This window comes from Ornithorhynchus anatinus, chromosome 1 (genome assembly GCF_004115215.2).
Source record: "Ornithorhynchus anatinus isolate Pmale09 chromosome 1, mOrnAna1.pri.v4, whole genome shotgun sequence".
Classification (NCBI taxonomy): domain Eukaryota; kingdom Metazoa; phylum Chordata; class Mammalia; order Monotremata; family Ornithorhynchidae; genus Ornithorhynchus; species Ornithorhynchus anatinus.
The window spans coordinates 70,049,247-70,074,380 of record NC_041728.1 but is presented as its reverse complement, the minus strand read 5'-3'; the positions used below and the strand labels follow the sequence as shown (position 1 = coordinate 70,074,380).

General features: G+C 44.2%; 1 protein-coding gene and 1 non-coding gene across 7 annotated transcripts in view; both read right to left on the bottom strand.

Annotated features, from left to right (window-relative positions):
- Nucleotides 1–25,134, bottom strand: part of LTBP1 (latent transforming growth factor beta binding protein 1) — a 416,540-nt gene that overhangs the window by 355,229 nt on the left and 36,177 nt on the right. For all 6 annotated transcript variants that reach the window (XM_029058450.2, XM_029058420.2, XM_029058428.2 and 3 more), the window contains exon 3: nt 7,068–7,365. In XM_029058450.2, coding sequence (XP_028914283.1) covers nt 7,068–7,365 — 298 coding nt within the window. The remainder of the gene's footprint in view (nt 1–7,067; nt 7,366–25,134) is intronic.
- Nucleotides 22,658–22,793, bottom strand: LOC114817586. The gene has a single exon (XR_003765452.1). It is a non-coding gene; the product is annotated as a small nucleolar RNA SNORA7 (small nucleolar RNA).

Here is a 25,134-nt window from a genome sequence, read left to right as displayed (position 1 = left end):
GAAAGTACGGGCACAGAATTTCCAGGCATATGGAATCCGTTTAAATTGTGATGTCTGAAAGAGCAGAATATTTCACAAAGCAGTCCAAGATATATTCTGCCTTTACAGACATCCAAGCATAAACTGGCTCTACTCTTCCAGAGAAAAAATGATTGATGACAGGAACAGAAGCCCAAAACTGAGATAAAGAAAGTGGAGTCAGAAGAGAACACTCTGCACATGGTTAACGTCGCTTTGTTAACTTTTCCCTTTTTAGAGGAACACAATATGTGAAGCTGTACCCCAGCCAACCTACCTCATGGTAAATGCAAGCTTTCTTCCACGAGGAGACTGAAAATAGAAGCTGCCATCTTAATATGGAACATAACATTGCCTTCCTACACATGGAAGGTCTTTCATGAGCCCTGTGCTTACATTGTAATTATATCACCTTGTGTTTGAATTGAGCTTTTCTTCCAAGAAATTCACAGCCCTCTGTGTGCCCAGGCTTGATTCGGTTCAGGGATTCCTGGGGCTAAGTCCGTGGACCAATAGGCAGAATCCCTGGGGTCTTTCCCAAATCCCCAATACCATTTAGCCTTGGGCTGGGTCCTAACTGGGACCGTGACTTCTTTGAATCTGTAGCAAGCAAGGAGGTGGCCAGAAGACAGTCTTCAATCAACCAATCATATTGAGCACTCGTGGTTTGCAGAGCGCTTTATTAAACACAATATAACAGAGTTTCGTCTAGGAAGCGGTGTGGCAGAAAGCAGTGAAGGGTAGCGGAAAGAGGAAGGGCCTGAGTCTTGGAGGACCTGGGGTCTAATCCCAGCTCTGTCACTTGTCTGCTGTGTGTCTTGGGCACAACACTTAACTTCTTTGTGCTTCAGTTACCTCATCTGTAAAATGGGGATTTAATCTTCCTCTCTCCAACAGACTGTGAGCCTCATATATCTTGGTGTCTACCTCAGTGTTTAGTACAGTGCTTGATACATAATAAGTGTTTAACAAATGCCATTAAAAAAAGGAGTTGCTAAGCCCATTCCATGCCCACAAAGAGCTTGTAGTCTAGAGGAGGAGCTTAAAGTCTTGAGGAAGAGTTTACAGTCTAGAAGACAAGCTTCCAGCCTAAAGGAGGGAACTTCCCTTTTAGAAAAGGGAGCTTTCAGTCTAGAGAAGAAAGTTTACAGTCTAGAGAAGGAGCTTACAGTGCAGAGGACAAACTTACAGTCAAGAGGAGGGAGCTTCCAGTCTAAAGGAGAGAGTTTCCAGTCTAAAAGAGGAAGAGAGTTTCCAGTCTAAAGGAGGAGCTTAGAGTCTAGAGCCTACAGTCTTCACCCTTCAAGCCTTCTAAGAGTATGATCAGGCCTCCCAAGGTGAGATTGATCCATCGCCAGGAGGGGTACAACTATGTCTATATTGTCTGCATTGGCAATTCTCTTCGTAAAACTTAAAGGCTGTTGTAGGTGTTTTGCAACATCACACTAAAAGAGAGAAGGGAGGGAAGAGGAGAATTGATAATTTCGCCAGATGAGATCATCTGATGAGCCTTGTTTGGTGTTTGGTTCACACAGAGTTTCTCTGCGAGCTGCTGTCCATCAGAGTGTGAGAGTAAACACAGACTTCTTGATGGACTGCAGCTCACGGAGAAAGAGGCTGGCTATCCTTTTTTGCAGAAAAACATCCCCTCTTCAGAATACCAGGCGTCAGCAGTCAATCTTGCAGGTCGAACACTCCTTTCCAAACTGTATGTTGCCATCAGATACCTTTCATTCATTCATTCAATCATATTTACTGAGCACTTACTGTGTGCATGGCACTGTACAAGTGCTTGGGAGAGTACAATATAACAATAAACAGACACATTCCCTGCTCACAATGAACTTAGAGTCTAATGGGGGAGAAAGGCATTAATATAAATGAATAAAGTACAAATATGTACATAAGTGTTGTGGGGCTGGTGGGGGAAATGAATGAAGGGAGCAAGTCAGGGCGGCACAGAAGGGAGACAGAGAAGAGGAAAGGAGGGCTTAGACAAGGAAGGCCTCTTGGAGGAGATGTGCCTTCAATAAGGCTTTGAAGGGGGAGAGAATAATTACCTGTCGGATTCAAGGAGGGAGGGCATTCCAGGCCAGAGGCAGAATGTGGGCCAGGAGTCAAAAGTGGGGCAGACGACATCAAGGTAGAGTGAGAAGGTTAGCATTAGAGGAGTGAAGTGTGCGGGCTGGGTTGTAGTAGGAGAGTAGCCAGGTGAGATAGGAGGGGGAAAAGTGATTGGGTGCTATAAAGCCAATGGTGAGAAGTTTTTGGTTGATGCAGAAGTGGAGGGGCAACCACTGGAGTTTCTTGTGGAGTGGTGAAACATGGCCTGAACATTTCTGTAGAAAAATGATCTGGGTAGCAGAGTGAAGTATGGACTGGAGAGGGGAGAGACAAGAGGCTGAGAGGTCAGCAAGGAGGCCCATACGGTAATCCAGGAGGGGTAGGATAAGTGATTGGCTTAACATGGTAGCAGTTTGGATGGAGAGGAAAGGGCAGATTTTAGTGATGTTGGGAAGGTGGGACCGAATGAGAGAGAGCAGGCAAGAATAACGCCAAGGTTATGGGCTTATGAGACAGGAAGGATGGCGGTGCCATCTACAGTGACAGGAAAGTTAGGAGCAGGACAGCGTTTGGGTGGGAATAAGAAGTTCAGTTATCCCCTTCCACACAAAAGCTGAACAGGAACAATGTTCCCTTTCTAAATAGCTCCTGGAGAAAGAAGGCACTTAGGGGAGCTTTACAAAATCATCATTGCAGCCTGCTCCGATCCCAGAATTTTGGCTGCAAGGATTGAGGTGAATATTCAATCAATTGTACTTATTGAGCACTTACTGTGTGCAAAGGACCGTACTGAGCACTTGGGAGAGTAAAATACAACAACAGACAGACACATTCCCTGCCCTCAACAAGTTCACAGCAAGTAGATGCCAGAGATCAAGGAATTACTTCTGACCAAGCAGGCCATGAGTGCTCAACAACTTGCAGTGAGCCAGGAGGCCGCCAAGAAGTAATTCTGAAGTTGGTATTGGGGCAGGAAGACCCAGCAAAGATGACCTCATGATGGAAGATCACGATCAAGGCTCACTTGAACTACCACCAAACCAAAGATTTTCATACATGCTGCACCACACAACCATGGACATCAAGAATTAATTTTGTCGTGATCAATTGGTTGTATTTATTGAGCACTTACTGTGTGCAGAGCACTGTACTATGCACTTGGAAGAGTACAATACAACAATATAACAGCTACATTCCCCACCCACAATGAGCTTACAGTATAAAAAGGGGAGGAAGGAAATTATCAGCAGATGGCAGTAACATTTCTGCAATCTCCAGACTGTAAACTCATTGTGGGCAGGGAACTTGTCGGCTAACTAGTATAGCTTAGTGGATTGAGCACGGGCCTGGGAGTCAGAAGGACCTGAGTTCTAAACCTGAGTTCAAATCCCAACTCCACCACATGGCTGCTGTATGACCTTGGGCATGTCACTTCAATTCTTTGTGCCTCAGTTACCTCATCTTTAAAAAATGGGGATTAAGAGTGAGCGCCCAATGTAGGACATAATCTGTGTCCAACCTGATTAACTTGTGACAGGGAATATGTCTGTTATTGTTACATTGTATTCTCCCAAGTATTGCTCTACACACAGTTAACGCTCAGTAAATATGATTAACTGACTGACTCTCCCTCCTCTTTCTCCTCTCTCCAGTCACCAGTAGCAGCTTGGCCTTGTGGATAGAGCACAGGCCTGGGAGTCAGAAGGACCAGTGCTTAGAACAGTGCTTGGCACTTAGTAAGTGCTTAATAAGTAATAATAATAATTATGGTATTTGCTAAGTGCCTACTACGTACCGAGCACTGTTCTAAGTGCTGGGGTAGATGCAAGGTAATCAGGTTGCCCCATATGGCTCTCATAGCCTTAATCCCCAGTTTACAGATGAGGTAACTGAGGCCCAGAGAAGTAAAGGGCTTGCCGAAGGTCACACAGCAGACAAGTGGCAGAGCTTGGATTAGAACCCATGTCCTTTGACTCCCAAGCCCATGCTCTTGCCACTAGGTCCCTCATTATTATTATTGTATTGTACTCTCTCCAGTAAATACCACTGATTGAATGAGTGTTTGCTCTTGATGGAGGATGGGCTGCAAACCCCTTATCCCTGATAAAAGAAGTACTCCTTTTATTTTTTCAGGCACTGTTTTAAGCACTGGGAGAGATACAAGGTAATCAGGTTGGACAGAGTCCATGTCCCACATGGGGTTCACAGTCTTAATCCCAGTTTTACAGATGAGGTAACTGAGGCACAGAGGAGTTAAGTAATTTGTCCAAGGTCACACAGCAGAGAAGTGGCTGAGCTGGGACTAGAACCCAGGTCCTTCTGACTCCCAGGCCTGTGCTCTATCCACAAGGCCAAGCTGCTACTGGTGACTGGAGAGAGGGGAAAGAGGAGGGAGAGTCAGTCAGTCAGTCAATCATATTTATTGAGCGTTAACTGTGTGTAGAGCAGTACTTGGGAGAATATAATGTAACAATAACAGACATATTCCCTGTCACAAAGAGCTTACAGTCTAGAGGGAGAGAGACATACATTAATATAAGTAAATAAATTACAGATCTATATATAAGTACTATGGGGCTGGGAGAGGGGGATGAATAAAGGGGGCAAGTCAGGGTGTTGCAGAAGGAAGTGGAAAAAAAAAAAGGGAAGGCCTCTTGGAGGAAATGTGCCTTCAATAAGGCTTTGAAAGTGGGGGGTTGGGGGGAGTGATTGTCGGCCAGATTTGAGGAGGGAGGGCATTTCAGGAGGGAGGGCATTCCAGGCCAGAGGCAGGATGTGGATAAGAGATCACTACGAGAAAGACCAGATCAAGATACAGTGAGAAGGTTAGCATTAGAGGAGTGAAGTGTGCGGGCTAGGTTGTAGTAAGAGAGTAGCAACATGACTGAGTGTTTTAAAGTCAATGGTGAGGAGTTTCGGTTTGATGCGGAGGTGGATGGGCTACCTTAGAGATTCTTGAGTGGAGAAAGGAAAGTACTTTACAAACATTGGACATCTGACATTGTGCTCACTTCTATTGCCTCTGCCTCTTCTGACAGAGTGCCTGAGGTGGTTTGCTTATCCTACACATAGGATATGTGTATGATAGGATATGATAGGATAGGATATGAGAAGCAGCGTGGCTGACTGGAAAGAGCACGGGCTTTGGAGTCAGAGGTCATGGGTTCGAACCCCAGCTCTGCCACTTGCCAGCTGTGTGACTTTGGGCAAGTCACTTAACTTCTCGGTGCCTCAGTTCCCTCATCTGTAAAATGGGGATTAAGACTGTGAGCCCCACGTGGGACAACCTGATTCCCCTGTGTCTACCCCAGCGTTTAGAACAGTGCTCGGCACATAGTAAGCGCTTAACAAATACCAACATTACACATCATCTGAAGCCAGCCCTGTCCACACTACCCGGACAACAAAATGGTCATCTTCTATAGGTCATATAGTTCTTACTAGCAGGTCATAAAGATAAACTTAGCAGTGGAGATAGGATCAGGGAGAATAAGGGTAATGCCTAATATGGACTGTAAGCCCGTCAATGGGCAAGGACTGTCTCTGTTGCCGATTTGTACATTCCAAGCGCTTAGTACAGTGCTCTGCACATAGTAAGTGCTCAGTAAATACTACTGAATGAATGAAAGAATAATACAGGGCTATAGTCTTGCCACTTATTTCATAGGGTTTTTCTAATTGATTACAATAACAGAGAAGAATAATGGTCTGTTCACAGACAAGATTAAACAGGAAAAAAAAGCTGGATTTTTAAATTGCCTCCTTATACTACACAATTCTGAATGCTGTTTCAAGGAGACATTGGTAATATTCTTTACCCATCCCATTGGTTGGTGATATTGGTTCAGCATATAGTACTGGACTAAGTTTGAATATTAAGAACAACATAGGACATCATTTTTCTATCGTGAAATTATTGTAAATCAGCATTTTAAAGTCCTAAATGGAGAACAGTGAAAAACGGAATAAATGCTAATTGTTTAATCTCCGTTTTATAAACTACATCATCCATACGCAGGAATTGACTAAACCGGATCGAGCCTATATTAAACCCATCACATTAGAAGTTCATTATAATCTCCATTCCCCAAAATGAAACAAGTTTTGCTCACTGATCTTTTCCTGCTCTCTTGTTATCCATCCATCTGGGATCCAACTGCATCACGTAGAACATAATTCATTCTGTAGAAGTGGGGTTTGCTTTTGGGGAGTGGATTAGTGCAGAATAAAATATCGGGTTATAAATTACAATCCCATTAATGGAAGAAATGATTGTTTACCTAACATGGATTTAGGTGGCAACAACTCGGGGAAATGGCCGCTCCCAGTAAAACATTTCCTTAGCCAGCTGTTACAGGAGTGTATTTTCCCCAAAGACAAACTGGTAATATACATGTGGGTTCTAAATTGCCTCTTTTCAGGCCATATTTTCAGAAGAATGGCTATGGGGAGGCCAAATCCAGGACTGGGTAAATGACTTTACTACTTTTGTCAACTCTCTTTATCTTCCCTTTAGACACTAATAATAATAATAATTATAATAATAACAACAATAATAATGGTGGTATTTGTTAAGCGCTTTTATTCAACACTGGAGTAGATACAAGCAATTCAGGTTTGCCACGATCCCAGTACCACATGAGGCTCACAGTCTCAATCCCAATTTTATAGATGAGGTCACTGAGGCTTGAGAAGTGAAATGACTTGCCCAAGGTCACATAGCAGGGGATTAGACCTCACAGACCACACATTTCATTTACAATTCAGAAAGGGAAAACAACACAATAGTTAATGGGTAAGAGCTGCTGGAAAAATCTTTCAGCGATTGATCTGTGGGAAGGTCAGGGAATAATGAGAGGCTCAGTCAATTTAGAGAAGTCCAAAAAAGTACTTACCGCTCCCTAACTCTCACCTAGAAATAAAAAAATGATTAAGCATCTGCTAAATCAGATCTTTCGAAATGGCAAGGTAAACACAAAACTTACTGTGAATGCATCTGTGGAGATAATCCCACTGGAGGTTTCTGTTTTAGGGTCAAGGTCATCTGAGCCAGGGGGCCAATTCTCTGTGAAGCCTCTACCTTCTGGGATGACATCTGCTGAGCAGCCTGCTTGGGAACAGACCACGGAATGGGGGCGGGACTCTGGCCTCCAGAGGCTGAAGCGGAAGAAGCATCTTTCATCACCGTGTCCTCACAGGCGCTGCCTTTGGTGCCTGGTTTACATACGCAGAGCTGGGGCCGGAGACACATCCCTCCATTCTGGCAAGGAGGAACGCAGCTGGCTGTGGAAACAGGAAGGAGAAAAGCACCATGGTCAGTCCAAGAAGCTAGGGAACCTCTAGCCTCTCCACAGCCTTCGGGAACATGATTCTGTGATGATCTTGGGACTCAAGTTCTGGGGCCACAAGAAGCAGAAATATGAAAATAACATGCTGATAGTTCAAGTCGCAACATCATCCTGAGAAAATTTCTATTTTTTTTTATAGTATTTGTTAAGCTCTTACAATGTGCCAGGCACTGTTCTAAGCACTGGGGAAGATTCAAGCTAATCCATCCAATTGGACAATCCCTGCCGTACACAAGGTTCACAGTATACATCTCCATTTTACAGATAGGTAACGGTGGCACAGAGAAGTGAAGTGACTTCATTCATTAATTCAATCATGTATTGAGTGTTTACTGTGTGCAGAGCACTGTACTAAGCGCTTGGGAAATACAATTCAGCAATTGAGAGACAATCCCTGCCCACATGGGGTTTAGAGCTTAGAAAGTGGTAGACATCAAAACAAGTTAACAGGCAACAATAGCATCACTACAAATAGAATTATATATACACATCAAAACAAGTGAACAGGCAATAATACAAATAAATAGTATTATAGATATGTACATATAGATACAAGTGCTGTGGGGCGAGAAGTGGGGGTAGAAGCATGAATATTCTGAAGACTTCTGTGATTATAACTGCATCGTAATGAGAGGAAGGTTAGCTTCCAGTCTTGGTCTTTCCTGCCCTGCCATCCAGCCTCACACCCTAGATAACACAGCCAACAAGTGGAGAAGTCAGAATTAGAACCCAGGCCCTTCTGACTTTCAGTCCGTGCCCCTGGCTATTCCTCTGTAACTATGAATACAGAGTTTTATGGGCACATACCTACCCTGTGCAGTTGTACATTTGTATACATATATACATTTGTATATATACTCACACATATGGAGTTGGATAGGTCTCAGTTTTATACACCATTGAATCCATTTTTCCCATATCCCAGTTTTTACCAGTTGGATCCATATATTTCCTCCTGCACCTATTGTATAAATATAATCTGTGTCTGCACAAGGACACGGATGGGGTCTTCCATCATACTTGTAGGCACCCTAGTGCTTGGGAGAAGCAGCATGGTGTAGTGAATAGAGCACGGGCCTGAGAATCAGAAGGTCATTGGTTCTATTCCCAGTTCTGCCACTTGGGCAAGTCGCTTCACTTCTCTGGTCCTCCATTACCTCATCTATAAAATGGGGATTGAGATTGCGAGCCCCACACGGGACAGGGACTGTATCTAACCCAATTAGCTTGTATCCATTTCAGTGTTTAGTACAGTGCTTGACACATAGTAAGAGCATAAAAAATGCCATTATTATTACAGTGCTCTGCACGTAGTAGTTCAGTTAGAAGGATTAAAGCTGGCAGCATTTGGAGCCACAGCAATGGGGCCTGGACTATACTCAGCATTTAAAAGCGAAACTCTCAGTAGCAGCTTCTCCATTGACTGGGGTATTTGGGAAATGCCTTCAGATCTCTATCTACATCATCATAGTGGGGACATAACTAGACACTTTCAGCCTGAAATAAGGGTATAAAGGAAGTCAAAGTGAACTTTGGGGTCAGGAAACATTTCAAGAGTGGGCCTGCCCACCAAGGTCCCTGCCTGCGTATTTTTCCCTTTGTGTGTCTCTCTCTCCCCACAGTGGTGCTGGGCTGGGTTAACTTAAGAGAGTATGGAAGATCCATTAATTTTTTCATTTAAAGGAACCACACACAAAAACTAAATAGCTCTTTCTAAACGTTATAGGGAACTGAGGTGGCTGATTTACCAGAGTTTTGGTACTTCATTCTTCATTTCAAGATTTTAAAAAGCATAAGATGTCTCTTAAGGTGAGTCCTGCAGGATATGAAGCTTTTTTTTTTTTATCCTCTCCAAAATGGTTTCAGGAAGCCCACAGATTAGCAAAAAGAAAAAAAAGTGGTTCTTGATAACAACATCGAGACAAAATAGCTCAGAACCAATTTTCTCATAAGAACAATGTTGCAAAGGGAGAATTGGTATCTGAACCATGGGGAAATACCCTATCTTTACCAAAATTACCCAGAATGCTGTAAGCATCAATTACAGATGAGTAACATCGCTACATTAATCTAGATATGTTGAGTCGGAGAGGTTCCACAATAGGGTATCAGATTTAATTCACCAGTGGCTCAGTGGAAAGAGCATGGGCTTTGGAGTCAGGGGTCATGAGTTCGAATCCCAGCTCTGCCACTTGTCAGCTGTGTGACTGTGGGCAAGTCACTTAACTTCTCTGTGCCTCAGTGACCTCATCTGTAAAAGGGGGATTAAGACTGTGAACCCCACGTAGGACAACCTGATTCCCCTGTGTCTACCCCAGCGCTTAGAACAGTGCTCTGCACATAGTAAGTGCTTAACAAATACCAACATTATTATTATTATTAACCCTCCCTGGTGACTCTACTTCACCATTAGGTTACTCCCAACCCAGACTTCTCCAGCGTTCCCCTGCCCTTTTTAAACTCCTCCCCCCAAACTCCCATCATAACTTTTAAAATAGTAACTCCACTTGCCTGCATAACCTATGCAACACCCTGTCTGTTTTCCATGAAGCTAATGACTTAAAAGAAACTAGTGTCCTGAAATTGAAATCGATATGCTGAAAAGCTGAAATGGGGTGTGCCTTTACAAATTTTCTAAGTGTCAATCACCTGGACTCGAGTGGCTTAAGGGGGGGACTTCCTGCATTTATTGGATTTCAAATGAACTACTGTGCCCTGCGCAAAGTCAACAGAAAGAATATCTGAAGTGACGAAGACACAGGATAAATGACCACCTTTCAAAATAGCATTCATAACTCATGCTGCAGATCAAGACTATCCTGTAGGGGCTTTCATATCTTACATATCATTCCTTTATAATTTCAATTAATTTAGTGGTCAATTGTTTCAATTAGAAACAGGTTTTGGTTCCACATCTGAGAATGATTTGCCATCTCTTCCTCTCCCAAGGTGTAGCACCATGGATTTATTTACCAGGAAGCTGGCATTGGTCAGCTAGTAAAAATGAATGCCTCTGTGGAGGTGAAGGATTAGAAGCCAACCCAAAACTCCAGTAGCCTTCCACAACTCTTCTAAGTGAAGAGAGGGAATGGAAGAGGAGGAGAGATTTTAGCAGGACAATGGCCTCCATCCAATAAATGATGCTGTATTGCTAGAGTTCGTACCTTTTGAATTTTGTAGATGGAACAACCATAAAAACCCTTAAACTGACACTTTAGCACCACATAATCCTTTCTTTAAAGGGAAAAGCCTGTGTAATACAAGAGCACACCAAGAAAAAGAAAACCAGTTTCCAGTCTTCTGACAGCTGAATAAAAATCCTCTTAACTCGGCTACCAGAGGTGACACGAAACTGATATGACTATTTTTGTCAGTACGTGGCAAGTTAATGCCTTATACAGAAGGCACAAAATGAAACTTGAAAGCTACAGAGCTCAACAAGATGACTTAGGGAGAAACAAAATCATAAATTTAAGTCTGTCTCATTTCTTTCCAATTTGATTTGATTGGAGCTCATTAAATTTCAATTAAAAAAAAACTTAGACTGTGTTTCTAATCTTTTTGAGCCAATCCTTTTAACTTAACTAGTTTGTGTTAGTTAATTCATATTAACCTAAGAAGTTTCCTCTTTACAGGTTTTGAAGCGTTTCATTGTTATTTTAATTTCTAAGAGATTTTGCTACCATATTTTTTTTTGGCCAATGTTAACCCTACAAAGGTGATTTACTTTGTTTCAATTCTTCAATCAATCATATTGAGCACTTTATCTGCAAAGCACTGTAGCAAACACTTAGAGTACACATTCTTGCCCATAACAAGCTTACCATCTAGGGGGGAGACCAACTTTAATATGATTAAATATTTTACAATGTAGAATTTAAAGGTAATTAATATAAGGTCCGTGGAGTTGGGGATGAGAAGAATACCAAGCATCCAAAGATCACAGATTGAAGTGCAGAAAACATACAAGGAAGAGTGAGCCAGGGAAAAGAGGGTTTAATTGGAGACAGCCCCTTGGAGGAGATGTGACTTTATTAATGCTTTGAAAGTGGAGAGAGTGGTGGTCTGACTTAGAGCACATAATAAGCATTTAAACCCCACAATTATTATGATTATTATTAAAATGACTTGGATTACTAATTATGTACAGTATTATAAACCGAAGTTGCATGTGCCTTTAAAAAAGCCCCCATATAAAACCACTCCTTTTGACTTGGCTCCCGCACTTTCATGCCCCAACTTGAAGCAGGCACGACTGGCAGATGGAGCAGCTGGTGGACAGAGATGGCAAAGCTGGAAGTCACTTCCGTGAATGGAAATGGGGTGACTGACAGAGCACCCCTCCTTTCAAACTGGTTCCTAGAATCAGAGACAATCTGCAGAGAGTGCTGCCTGCCAACAGGTAAGCCTTCAGCACTGGCAAGCAAGCACCTCTCTGTCTGTGCCAGGACCATCAATACATGATACGTTTAATGAAATACCCAGCTCGCTCTACTTCTGGAACTGGCATGACAATACTAACTGGCCTACAACCCTTCAAGACAGATGGTGTCCTATCTGCAGAGTGATTTAAACCTAGGAAATCATGAAAGATTTGGCGCCTACACTCTGCCGTTGTGCACAGTGCTGTTGTGCAGAGTTGGAATTGAAAGATACTTAAACAGATGCTCGAGCTGGGACCTTAAAAAAAAAATCTGACTGGAGGGTGTCACTGGACCTGACAAAGGTCATTAGGAAGCAATATTGGGTGGTTCTCCAGTTTCTACGCCTGTCCACCCTCTTTCCCCAGTTTGCTTTTCTGAATTGGGTCGAGAGCATTAGCTAGCCACTGACAGCAAGTCAAGTTCAATGAATTTGATTATTTAATCGTATTTATTGAGTGCTTATGGTGTACCATTCATTTATACTATTGATGCCTGTCTACTTGTTTTATTTTGTTGTCTATCTCCCCCTTATAGACTGTGAGCCCGTTGTTGGGTAAGGATCGTCTCTGTTGCCAAAATGTACTTTCCAAGTGCTTAGTACAGTGCTCTGCACACAGTAAGCACTCAATAAATATGACTGAATGAATGAATGAATTTGACTAATTTGAGGACCTGCATTCTGAAAGCCAGAGCAACCCGAGATGCACAGACTGGAGTAACAGCAGCAATTAGCAGTTTGACACACTACAGTGCCTTTTTTATCCTCCTGGTTAATACACGTCTCTGTACCCAGTATACACTTCATAGAACTATTAAATACCACTGTCAAAGCCCTTCTAAAATCTTATCTCCTCTAGGAAGGTTTCTCTGACTAATCTCTCATCTCCCCACCCCTTTCTCTTCCCTCTGCATCACCTATGCACTTGAGTTCTCACACTCCAAGCACCTCACCCTCTCCAAAAGGACTTTGGTAATAATTGTAAAAATAATGATAACATTATATGTTAAATGCTTACTTTATGTCAAGCACTCTTCTAAGTAGTCAGGTTGGTAGTCAAGTTGGACACCAACCCTATCCCACTTGGGGCTCACAGTCTAAATTGAAGGGAAAGGAATTTAAATCCCCATTTTACAGATTAGTTAATTTAGGCACAGAGAAGGTAAAGGACTTGCCCAAAGTCACACAGCAGACAAGTGGCAGAGCTGAGATTAGAAACCAGGTCCTAAGACTCCCAGGCCCATGCTCTTTCCTCTAGGCCATGCTGCTTCCCTGCCTTTGTCCCTACCTTTATACTAAATTGCTTCCCTTACCTGTAATTTACCTTAATGTATCGACCCCCTTAGATTATAAACTCCTTGAGGACAGGACTCATGTGTACTAACTTTGCGGTATAGTCCCAGGTGTTTAGTACAGTGCTTTGCACACGGTAAGCATTTAGAGAAGCAGCCATGCATAAAAGAGAGAGCACAGGCCCGGGAGTTAGGTCATGGGTGCTAATCCCAGTTCTGTCGCTCGTCTGCTGTGTGACCCTGGGCAAGTCACTTCACTTCTCTGAGCCTCCATTACCTTATTTGTAAAATGGGGATTGAGACTGCGAACCCCACGTGAGGTAGGGACCGTGATCTACCCAATTTACTTGCAACCACCCCAGTGCTTAGTACAGTGTCTGGTACATAGTAAGCGCTAAGCAAATATCACAATTATTACTAAGTGTAGTGCACATGTCTCCCTTTCTAGATGGTCTGGTGGAGAGCTGCCATCCCAAGGGCTTTGGGGGCCAGGCTGGGCCAGTATCAAGGGGGGAATTACCCACGTTGGGCTCCTCCAGGGCTTTCTGGGGGTGGTGGGGAAAACAACTAGGGGGAGTGAGGAGGTATGAAGTTCTTGGGGAGAAGAACTTGGGGCAGCAGCCAGAACCCACTACTCCAAGCACTCTGCCCTTCAGCTAGGGCACTGGGTACGAGGCATTTCTGTAGAGCAAGGCAGGGATTCTGCTGAGAGAAGAGGCTGGGGCAGGGATTCAGCACCGGAGTAGAGGGGCCGATGAGAACACAGCACTGCCCAGATGGTGGCTGAGGGGCTAAAAATAGTCCTAGTTGGGGGAAGGGCTTGTCACCAAGGCTGGGCCACATAGAAAAAAATGCTTCCGTCATTCAGTAAGATGACATTCTGCCTTCCTCACCCCAGCCCATCCCACTGCTCAGAGATGTAATCAGTAATGATGGGATACAGCTGTCACCACCATGGTCACCCCTACAAAAACTAAAGGGAAATGCTCACTGACACCCCCAAAATACTTGGAGCCTAGTAAAGCCAGTTTGACAGCTCCCCTGCCCCAATCCATCCCACTAAAAATAGCGCACTGGATTTCATCTTCATTTATTTAAGCATTCTTTTCCATCAGGACAAGGAATCTTGACATTTTTCAGGAATTCAATGATTACTTTTAGGCAAAGTCCATTCCTAAGTCAAAAAATGCGGTCGCCTAAATGCGGTCTAGGCTAACAGCTTTACATTTTAAATATAACTGGGAGAAGTTACTTTTTTAGAACATCTCCCGGAGCACTGGAGGGCAGACTGCCTACGCCCCTGCTCTTTGGCCTCGGCCCCAAACAAGTTGCAGCCTGTCCGCCCCATGTGTCCTGGGAAGAAATGTGAGTCTAACTGTTTTTGATGTGATCACAGACAGCAGGTGAGAAAGCGTAGCACTGTGTCTTCACAGCAATAACCAGCTGCCCTTTGAAGTGATTCAGTGACACAGAACGATATCAGATCACAAGAAAGAGAACACGAAGTCACATATTTTGGTATGTTTAACTGTCTGCACTTTTTGGCCACTAAACACAAATGGGTATTTTTATCTTAGACATCTCTGGATCAGCTTTCCCAAAGAAGCCCGAATGCCATATCGATTAATAGGATTTCACTGGTTATGGACACTTCTGAGGTCATGAACATGAATAACAAAACTTTTGATCATTTAAATGACATTCCTAGAGTCCCAGCGATAAGATTAAAATTACCTCATATCATGTGTTACAAAAAAAAGAATGGGTTTCTTGAGCTCTAATTCTGGTTCTGCTACTTGCTTTTTAATTACAGTTTTAAAAAGTTGTCATTTAGGTTCATCTAAAATAATGCCTTTGATTCATAATTATAAGAATAATTGTGGTATTTGTTAAGCACTTACTATGTGCTAAGTACTATTCTAAGCATGGGGTATATATACAGTCCTGTCCCACACAAGGCTCATAGTCTTAATCCCTATTTTACAGATGAGGTAACTGAGTGAGGCACAGAGAAGTGAAGTGACTTGCCCAAGGTCACACAACAGGCAAGTGGCAGAACTGGGATTAGAATACAAGCCCTTCCGACTCCCAGGCCCATGCTCCATCCATTATGCCATGCTGCTTTTCACAGACAACTGCACAATTTCAGTTTGCTCAGTTGTAAGCAAATGTGATTAATGCCTCTTTTTCCAGCAGGACCGCATATGCATCTTTCCATCCAAATCTGTGTAGTTATTGAGGCAGAAACAGTTTGTTTTGAAATGACTAACCTTTAATCTCTTTGTAGATAACTTTCTGAAAAACTTTTAAACAAAAAAACTTCACTAATTCTAAATATACTACCATAATCTCCCCCACACAGTCATTTCAAAACATGTTTAAATAGTTTAAATTCAATATTTTTCAATTTCTACATTAAAAGGCTTGTACTAATTTATACTTCCGGGGCTAATTAACAACTCAGAAAAATCCAGTTATAAGTGATCTTTCCTGGGCATTACTGTCTCAGACAGTTCCTTGAAGTTCAACTGGGCAAATTTATGCCTCCATCTCATTTTGCACACCCTCTTTCCTCCCTCTCTTCCCCATCAGAAGTATTTTGTTCCAGAAGTGGAAGAGCCTTTCAAAGTTCCCTGAATTAGAGTTCCTTTTCTTTCCCTCCCCTCCTCCCTAGATGAAAAACTAATTCTAATGATTGATGTTCTAAAACTATGCTCCTTTCATATATGTTTGGCCACCTTCTCATTCCCGTCACCTCTTTTAGCAACAGAATGCAGGTTTTATTCAAGCTACAAAACGCTAACATCACCACTATTGCTAATAGAGAGTTCAATTCTCCAGTGGGGAGAACAGAGCTACCTAATAGTGCTTAGTCCTTTGGAGGCTGTTCTATGCAAGAGAGAAAAAGGGTTAACTATGCCCAGGGACAAGCATACAGCCTTTCTTCAGCAAAGGTACTGGGAATCCAATTGCTCTGTTAGGTGCATCCCATGGAAGAGCCATTTGACTCCCAATCCCTTTAATGACTACTGAAATAGGACTGGATTAAAAATGGACATGTGGGTGGTTGATATTCCCATTTATATAAAAATGGATAGTTGTGTCAGTGTGTTTGCTAAACTAACTTTGAATTATTACTAATAATAATAGTGATAATAATAACAACAATAATTCCTCACAGGGTACTCTCCTACTACAACCCAGCCGGCACTCTTCGCTCCTCTAATGCTAACCTTCTCATTATGCCTTGATCTCATCTAACTCGCCGCCAACCCTTCACCAACGTCCTGTCTCTGGCCTGGAACACTCTCCCTCCCCTTCTTATTGAGGGCACATCTCCTCCAAAACACCTTCTCTAAGCCCCCTCTTTCCTCTTCTCCCACTCCCTTCTCCGCCACCCTGACTTGCTCCCTTTGTTCATCCCCCAGTCCCACAACAGTTATGTACATATCTGTAATTTATTTATATTAATGTCTGTCTCCCCACCTCTAGACTGTAAACTCGTTACAGGCAGGGAACGTATCTGTTTATTGTTGTACTGTACTCTCTCAAGCTTTTAGTACAGGGCTCTTACACAGATTGAACATGATTATACGATTGAATGAATGAATGAGGGTATTTGTTAGACACTTCCTTATGTGCCAAGCATTCTAAGTGCTGGAATAGATATAGCATTCGCTCATATTTATTGAGCACTTACTGTGCGCAAAGCACTGTACTAAGGGTTTGAGTACTGTACTAAACATAGTACATGCAGATTGGACACAATACCCATCCCAAATGGGGCTCAGAATCTAACCAGGAAAGAGGACAAATACTGATTCCCCATTGTACAGATGAGAAAATTGAGGCACAGAGGAGTTAAGTGACTTGCCCATGGTCATACAGCAGTTAAACATTAGGACTAAGATTCAGCAGCGTCCACATTAGAAGCCAGGTCTTCTAGATTTCAATTAGGCCAAGTTGCTTCTCATTTCCCATGCTATTGTCTTACGTTGGTTCAAGGGCTAGGAGGCGAAAAGTACTAGATTAGCCTTTGATCCCAGAGCAAATCTGGGGAAGCAGTGTGGCTGGGGAAGCAACGTGGCTTAGTGGAAAGAGCATGGGCTTGGGAGTCAGAGGTTGTGGGTTCTAATTCTGGCTCCGCCACTTGTCAGCTATATGACTTTGGAAAGTCACTTCACTTCTCTGTGCCTAAGTTACCTCCTCTGTAAAATGGGGATTAAGACTGTGAGCTCCACGTGGGACAACCTGATAATTTTGTATCTACCCCACTCCTTAGAACAGTGGTTGGTACATAGTAAGCGCTTAACAAATACAAAAAAAAAATTCAATTTATTGGCCGAAGACTCCCAAATCTACCGTTGCCCCCTCATCTAACTTGCAATCAGCATATCTTCTTGCCTCCAAACACACCCAATTAGATGTCCCTCAGCCCATGTCTGAAATCAAACTACTCCTCTCCCTTCCTACTAACTTTTCTATCTCAGTCAACAACATCACCTTCCCTGTCCCAGAAGCCTGTAACCTAAGATAATCTTCTCACTCCTTCCGTGTATTAACCCTCACATTCAATCTATTGCCAAATTCTTCTGGTTCTCCACACATCTCCCAGATCTGCCCCCTCCTCACCACCCAGATGGTTACCACTCTGCATGGCCAAAGTATGTCATTCTCCTCTCTGGGCTCTCTGCCACCAACCTTCCCCCCACCCCCATTCTATATGACGCACTGCTGGGTGGTACACATTTCTGTGTGCCTTAAGACCCTTCACTGACTCCCCAAGTTCCTTTGCATCAGCAAAGATTCCTCATATTTGGCTCTCTTACTCACCCCTCTTTACACATCTGCTCTTTTCACTTCACCCTCTTATTCCTCTCACTTGAACCTTCTAACTATAGCTCACTCTCCACTCTTCCATCTCCAACCCTTACTTCCACTGTCCTCTGGCTTGTAGCTCCCTCTCCAAATCTGACAACTCACAGTTCTCACAAATTTGAAGCGCTCCAGAAAGCCCATCTTCTCCAGTTTGCCTTTCCTGATTAATTCCCAGCATCCTAAGTCACATAAAACTGTCAATCATATTTATTGAACACTTACTGTGTGCAGAGCATGGTACTATGCATTTGAGACAGTAAAATATAACAACAGACATTCTAATCCTCCTTGACCTCTCTGCTGCCTTTGACACTGTCAACCATCCCCTCCTCCTCCACACCTTATCTCACCTTGGCTTCACGGAACCGACCTCACCCCTTATCTCTCTGGCTGGTCATTCTCGGTCTCCGGTCATTCTCGGTCTCCTTCACAGGCGCCTCCTCCCCCTCCCATCCTTTAACTGTTGGAGTTCCTCAAGGGTCAGTTCTTGGCCCTCTTCTGTTCTCCATTTACACTCACTCCCTTGGTGAACTCATTCGCTCTCACGGTTTTGACTACCATCTCTACGCAGATGACACGCAGATCTACATCTCCGCCCCGGTCCTCTCCCCCTCCCTTCAGGGTCGCATCTCCTCCTGCCTCCAGGATGTCTCCACCTGGATGTCGGCCCACCATCTAAAACTCAACATGAGCAAGACTGAGCTCCTCATCTTCCCTCCCAAGCCCGGTCCTCTCCCAGACTTCCCTATCACCGTGGATGGCATGACCATTCTTCCCGTCTCTCAGGCCCGCAATCTCGGTGTCATCTTTGACTCGGCTCTCTCGTTCACCCCACACATCCTATCCGTTACTGAGATCTGTCGGTTTCACCTTTACAATATCGCCAAGATCCGCCCTTTCCTCTCCACCCAAACAGCTATCTTACTGCTACGGGCTCTCGTCATATCCCGGCTAGACTACTGTGTCAGCCTTCTCTCTGATCTCCCTTCCTCCTCTCTCGCCCCGCTCCAGTCTATTCTTCACTCCGCTGCCCTGCTCATCTTCCTGCAGAAACGATCTGGGCATGTCACTCCCCTTCTTAAACACCTCCGGTGGTTGCCTATCAACCTCCGCTCCAAACAAAAACTCTTCACTCTAGGTTTCGAGGCTCTCCATCACCTTGCCCACCTCTCCTCCCTTCTCTCTTTCTACTGCCCGCCCCACACACTCCGCTCCTCTGCCGCCCACCTCCTCACCATCCCTCGGTCTTGCCTATCTCGCCGTCGACCCCCGGGCCACGTCCTCCCGCGGTCCTGGAATGCCCTCCCTCCTCACCTCAGACAATCTAATTCTCTTCCCCTCTTCAAATCCCTACTTAAAACTCACCTCCTCCAAGAGGCCTTCCCAGACTGAGCGCCCCCCTTTTTCCCTCTGCTCCCTCTATCCCTCCTTCACCTCTCCGCAGCTAAACCCTCTTCTCCCCCCTTCCCTCTCCTCCTCCCCCTCTCCCATCCCACCCCCTCATTCAATAGTATTTATTGAGCGCTTACTATGTGCAGAGCACTGTACTAAGCGCTTGGGATGAACAAGTCGGCAACAGATAGAGACAGTCCCTGCCGTTTGACGGGCTTACAGTCTAATCGGGGGAGACGGACAGACAAGAACAATGGCACTAAACAGCGTCAAGGGGAAGAACATCTCGTAAAAACAATGGCAACTAAATAGAATCAAGGCGATGTACAATTCATTAACAAAATAAATAGGGTAACGAAAATATATACAGTTGAGCGGACGGGTACAGTGCTGTGGGGATGGGAAGGGAAAGGTGGAGGAGCAGAGGGAAAAGGGGAAAATGAGGCTTTAGCTGCGGAGAGGTAAAGGGGGGATGGCAGAGGGAGTAGAGGGAGAAGAGGAGCTCAGTCTGGGAACGCCTCTTGGAGGAGGTGATTTTTAAGTAAGGTTTTGAAGAGGGAAAGAGAATCAGTTTGGCGGAGGTGAGGAGGGAGGGCGTTCCAGGACCGCGGGAGGACGTGACCCAGGGGTCGACGGTGGGATAGGCGAGACCGAGGGACGGCGAGGAGGTGGGCGGCAGAGGAACGGAGCGTGCAGGGTGGGCGGTAGAAAGAGAGAAGGGAGGAGAGGTAGGAAGGGGCGAGGTGATGGAGAGCCTTGAAGCCTAGAGTGAGGAGTTTTTGTTTGGAGCGGAGGTCGATAGGCAACCACTGGAGTTGTTTAAGAAGGGGAGTGACATGCCCAGATCGTTTCTGCAGGAAGATGAGCCGGGCAGCGGAGTGAAGAATAGACCGGAGCGGGGCGAGAGAGGAGGAAGGGAGGTCAGAGAGAAGGCTGACACAGTAGTCTAGCCGGGAACCCCCTCAGCACTGTACTCGTCCGCTGGACTGTATATATCTTTACCACCCTATTTATTTTGTTTATTTTGTTTAATGAGATGTACATCACCTTGATTCTATTTAGTTGCCATTGTTTTTATGAGATGTTCTTCCCTTTGACTCTATTTATTGCCATTGTTCTTGTCTGCCCGTCTCCCCGGATTAGACTGTAAACCCGTCAAATGGCAGGGACTGTCTCTATCTGTTGCCGACTTGTTCATTCCAAGCGCTTAGTACAGTGCTCTGCACATAGTAAACGCTCAATAAATACTATTGAATGAATGAATGAATTCTGCTATAGATATCTATAGAGATATAGATATCTATATCTATATAGCCTCTAATCTGGCTTCTGTCCCCTCCACTCCACCGAAACGTCCCTCTCAAAGGTCACCAATGACTTCCTTCTTGCCAAATCCACTGGCTCCTACTCCATCCTAATCCTCCCTCGACCTCTCAGCTGCCTTTGACAGAGTTGACCATCCCCTTCTCCTCAGCTCATTATCCAATCTTGGCTTCACTAACTCCATCCTCTCCTGGTTCTCCTTTTATCTCTCTGGACATTCATTCTCGGTCTCCTTCGCAGGCTCCTTCCCCCTCTAACCCCCAGATCCCCTAACTGTAGGGGTTCCTCAAGGGTCAGTTGTTGGGTCAGTTCTATACTCACTCCCTTGGTGAACTCATTCGTTCCCACGTTTTGAACTATCATCTCTATGCATGTAATACCCAAATCTACATCTCTTCCCCTGTTCTCTCTCCCTCCCTCCAGGCTCGCATCTCCTCCTGCCTTCTGGACATCTCCACCTGGATGTCCTCCTGCCACCTAAAACTCAACATATCCAAGACTGAGCTCCTTATCTTCCCTCCCAAACTCTGTCCTCTCCCACTTTAATAATAATAATAATAATGTTGGTATTTGTTAAGCGCTTACTATGTGCCGAGCACTGTTCTAAGCGCTGGGGTAGACACAGGGGAATCAGGTTGTCCCACGTGGGGCTCACAGTCTTAATCCCCATTTTACAGATGAGGTAACTGAGGCACCGAGAAGTTAAGTGACTTGCCCAAAGTCACACAGCTGACAAGTGGTAGAGCCGGGGTTCGAACCCATGACCTCTGACTCCAAAGCCCGTGCTCTTTCCAGTGAGCCATGCTGCTTCTCTACTTTCCGGTCACTGTGGATGGCACTATCATTCTTCCCGTCTCACAAGGCCACAACCTTCATGTTATCTTTGACTCCTTTCTCTCATTCATCCCACACATCCAATCCATCACCCATGCCTGCCAGTCTCACCTTCATAACATCACCAAGATCCGCCCTTTCCCCTCCATCCAAACTGCTACCATTTAGTACAATCACTCATCATATCCCAACTGGATTACTGCTTCAGCCTCCTTTCTGACCTCCCAACCTTTCTCACTCCACTTCAGTCCACACTTTACTCTGCTGCCCAGATTATCTTTCTACAGAAACGTTATAGTCATGTCACTTCCCTCCTCAAAAATCTCCAGTGGTTGCCTATCAACTTCCGCATCAAGCAAAAACTCCTCACTCTTGGCTTCAAAACTCTCCATCATCTTGCCCCCTCCTACCTCATACCTCCCTTCTCTCTTTCTATATAAGAACCCACACACTCTGCTCCTCTCGTGCTAACCTTCTCACTGTGCCTCTCTCACCTGTCTGGCTGTCGACCCCTGGCCCATGTCCTACCTCTGGCCTGGAACACCCTCCCTCCTCAAATCTGCCAATCGACCACACTTCCCCTATTCAAAGCCCTATTGAAGGCGCTCACCTCCTCCAAGGGGCCTTCCCAGACTAAGCCCCCCTTTTCCTCAGCTCTCTTTCATCGTCCTAACTCACTCTCTTTTCTCTACCCCCCTCTCTGCCCCACAGTACTTGTTATATATGTACAAATCTATAATTCTATTCATTTATATTGATGCCTGTTTACTTGTTTTGATGTCTGACTCCCCCTTCTAAACTGTGTGTGAGCAGGGACTATCTACTGCTGAACTGTATTTTCCAAGTGTTTAGTACAGTGCCCTGCACACAGTTACCGCTCAATAAATATGACTGAATGAATGACACCATGGACACATCTCTCCCAGAATGCCCCATCTCCATCTGCAATTGCTCTGGTAATAGATCCATATATTTTTCTTAGTCAAAATCCACAAGTGGTTTACCAAGCCTCCTTCCACGCAGGAAACTTGAGTCTCCGCCCTTGACTCTCTCGCATGCCTCTGCTGCCAGTACAGGTGAGTTTTGACTTGTAGCAAATTGCCTTCCACTTGCTAGCTGCTGCCCAAGCTAGAAATGGAATGGGTTTGTCTGCTTGACTCTCCCTCCCATAGTCAAGACCGGTAGAGTATTGAAAACTCCCTAGGTGTGACCCTGAGAGGATAACATATGAGTAAAGATGCCTTTAAGGGAGAGAGGACTGAAATTTCAGAAGAGAAAGGTCAAGGCTGCAGAGGTAGCTCTGGGAATCATTGGCATAAAGATGATAGTGGAAGCCATGGGAGGGGATGAGCTCCCCGAGGAAATAGATGGAGAATAGAAGGGGCCCTAGAACTGTGTCTTGAGGGACTCCAATAGTTAGGGATGGGAGACAGAGGAGGAGCACCTAGAGGAAGAAGAGAATTAGGAGAAGACAGCATCAGAGAAACCACGGTAGATGGGGGTTCCAGGAGAAGGTGGTGGTTCACAGTGTCAAATAATTCTTACAGCCTCAGCCCTAAGACTTCAAGACCGAGAACTTGGGCAGAGGAATTGCACTCACACTCTTTCACCCCATGAGCCACATTCCCTTTGGGGCACAAATTGCAACAAGTGAATTGGCAGGCAGGGGTGCGTCACACACCGTAAAGTGCATGTGCGGTCTTCCCCCATGTGAGCCTGCTAAAGGCAGAACTGCAACTAGGTTGTAAGATCCTCGTGAGCAAGGATTGTGTCTACCAACTCTATTGTAGTGTACTCTCCCAAATGCTTAATACAGTGGTCTGCACACAGTAAGCGCTCAATAAAGCCCATTGTTTGATTGAATAGAACCCACAAGCTCCTCATTTCTAGAGCAGAGGTCTTTCCACTGCATAGCAGTGATCCATCTAGTGATGGTGAGCCTGCAAGATGGTGCCAATTTGTTGGGTAATTACTTCACTCCAGATTTCTCTCCTGTCTAAACTCCATGGCTGCTTATTAACTTGTATAATTATCAAACCACTGTTATCATTCAGTCAATGGTATTTATTCAGCACTTACTACGTGCAGAGCAGTGTACTAAGCGCTTGAAAGCGTACAATATAATAGGAGCCTCTGGTCTAGACTCTATTAGAGAGACAAGGAGAATTATTTTAACATAAAAATTAAGTTATTTTGACAATATCTCTTGAATGGTTTACTTTAATCTAAGGTGAGAATGCCTTGTAGGACAGTATCGTGAGCAGAAAAAGTAGACTGTGTTCCAGTAAAACAATTTTTCAGCTACAACAAAATCCGAACAATCTGAACAGATTCCGAATCATTCACTACAAAATAAATAGATGTGGTTTAGCTGCCTGTGAGTACAAACCCACTGCCAAAAACGCCACAATTATAATCTCACATACCAGCTATGCGTCAAAGTTTTCTGTTACAATATAAGCCTGAGCTTGTAATCTAAGTCTATATTTCAATGAAGCACAGAATTCTGAAAAGGAAGTAGCATGGTAGCATTCACTCCGATCATACTCTTTAAGTAAACAGTATGTAGAGCTTTGGCTGCTAGAGGGTATTATTTTAAGTGGGAAATAACTATTTCCAGAAAAGAACTTTAGGAAGAACTCAGGGAATTAAAGAAGCCGGGTGAGGGAAACCAGTTCAAAGAAAACGTCAAAGATATTTTCTACATGGGTATAAAACAGAATAAAACCCTGCTCTCTTTCCAAATGTCCTTCTCATGTTTTCAGTTCATGTGTTGGGCTTAAACAGGCTGGCTCATCCCTAGACTTTATCTTCATCCTTAATTGATCCCAATCTTCCAACTGTATTTCTAAACTTTGCAAAAAAAAGAAGGGGGTGAAGACAAACAGAACCTGATTAGACTTTTGAAAGCAGTATACTACTAATATTTTCTTTGCATTTAAACATGAAAAAAGAGAGCAGCTTTGTCTGTTTGGCTCATTTACCCTAAAACGTGGTGATTCATCTTAAAAACAAGCTAATTAATCCTCTCTTAAACTATGTGCCTCAACACTTAAGAGTGGCATTTCAAGGACTGGTCATGGCAGTACACCTCCATAAATTGATTATTACAGTTCTATATTTGAGAGAGCAACAGACCTCAGAGAGCAATAGATCATTTCAGGATAGCAAAACAATTGGCATTATTTTTCTTCACTTGCCTTTGGATTTCTAAAAATGGCAGTTTTGAATATGAGGAAGGAATAAAATTCAAAGGAAAACGTTGAGAAATTTGCCCAGTGTAAAACTGAGTGATGCATTTTTTAAGTAGAGATGAGTGGAAAGGATACGAAAACCTTCAAGAAGTCTGTCTTTGGCTTGGTGGGGGTTGTCTGGCAGAATGGGTAATTTACTCCTACCCACAATCCCCCAAGGAATTTAGGTTCACTTACAGGTTTTCAAATAACATACATTTTTCTCAGATTCCTCTCCTTTATGTGACAGTCTTCCAGGTCACCATGGAGACAGCTTTAAAGAGCCGTGCTGTAGACAACCTCCTCCTCTAGAATGTAAACTTCTTGAGG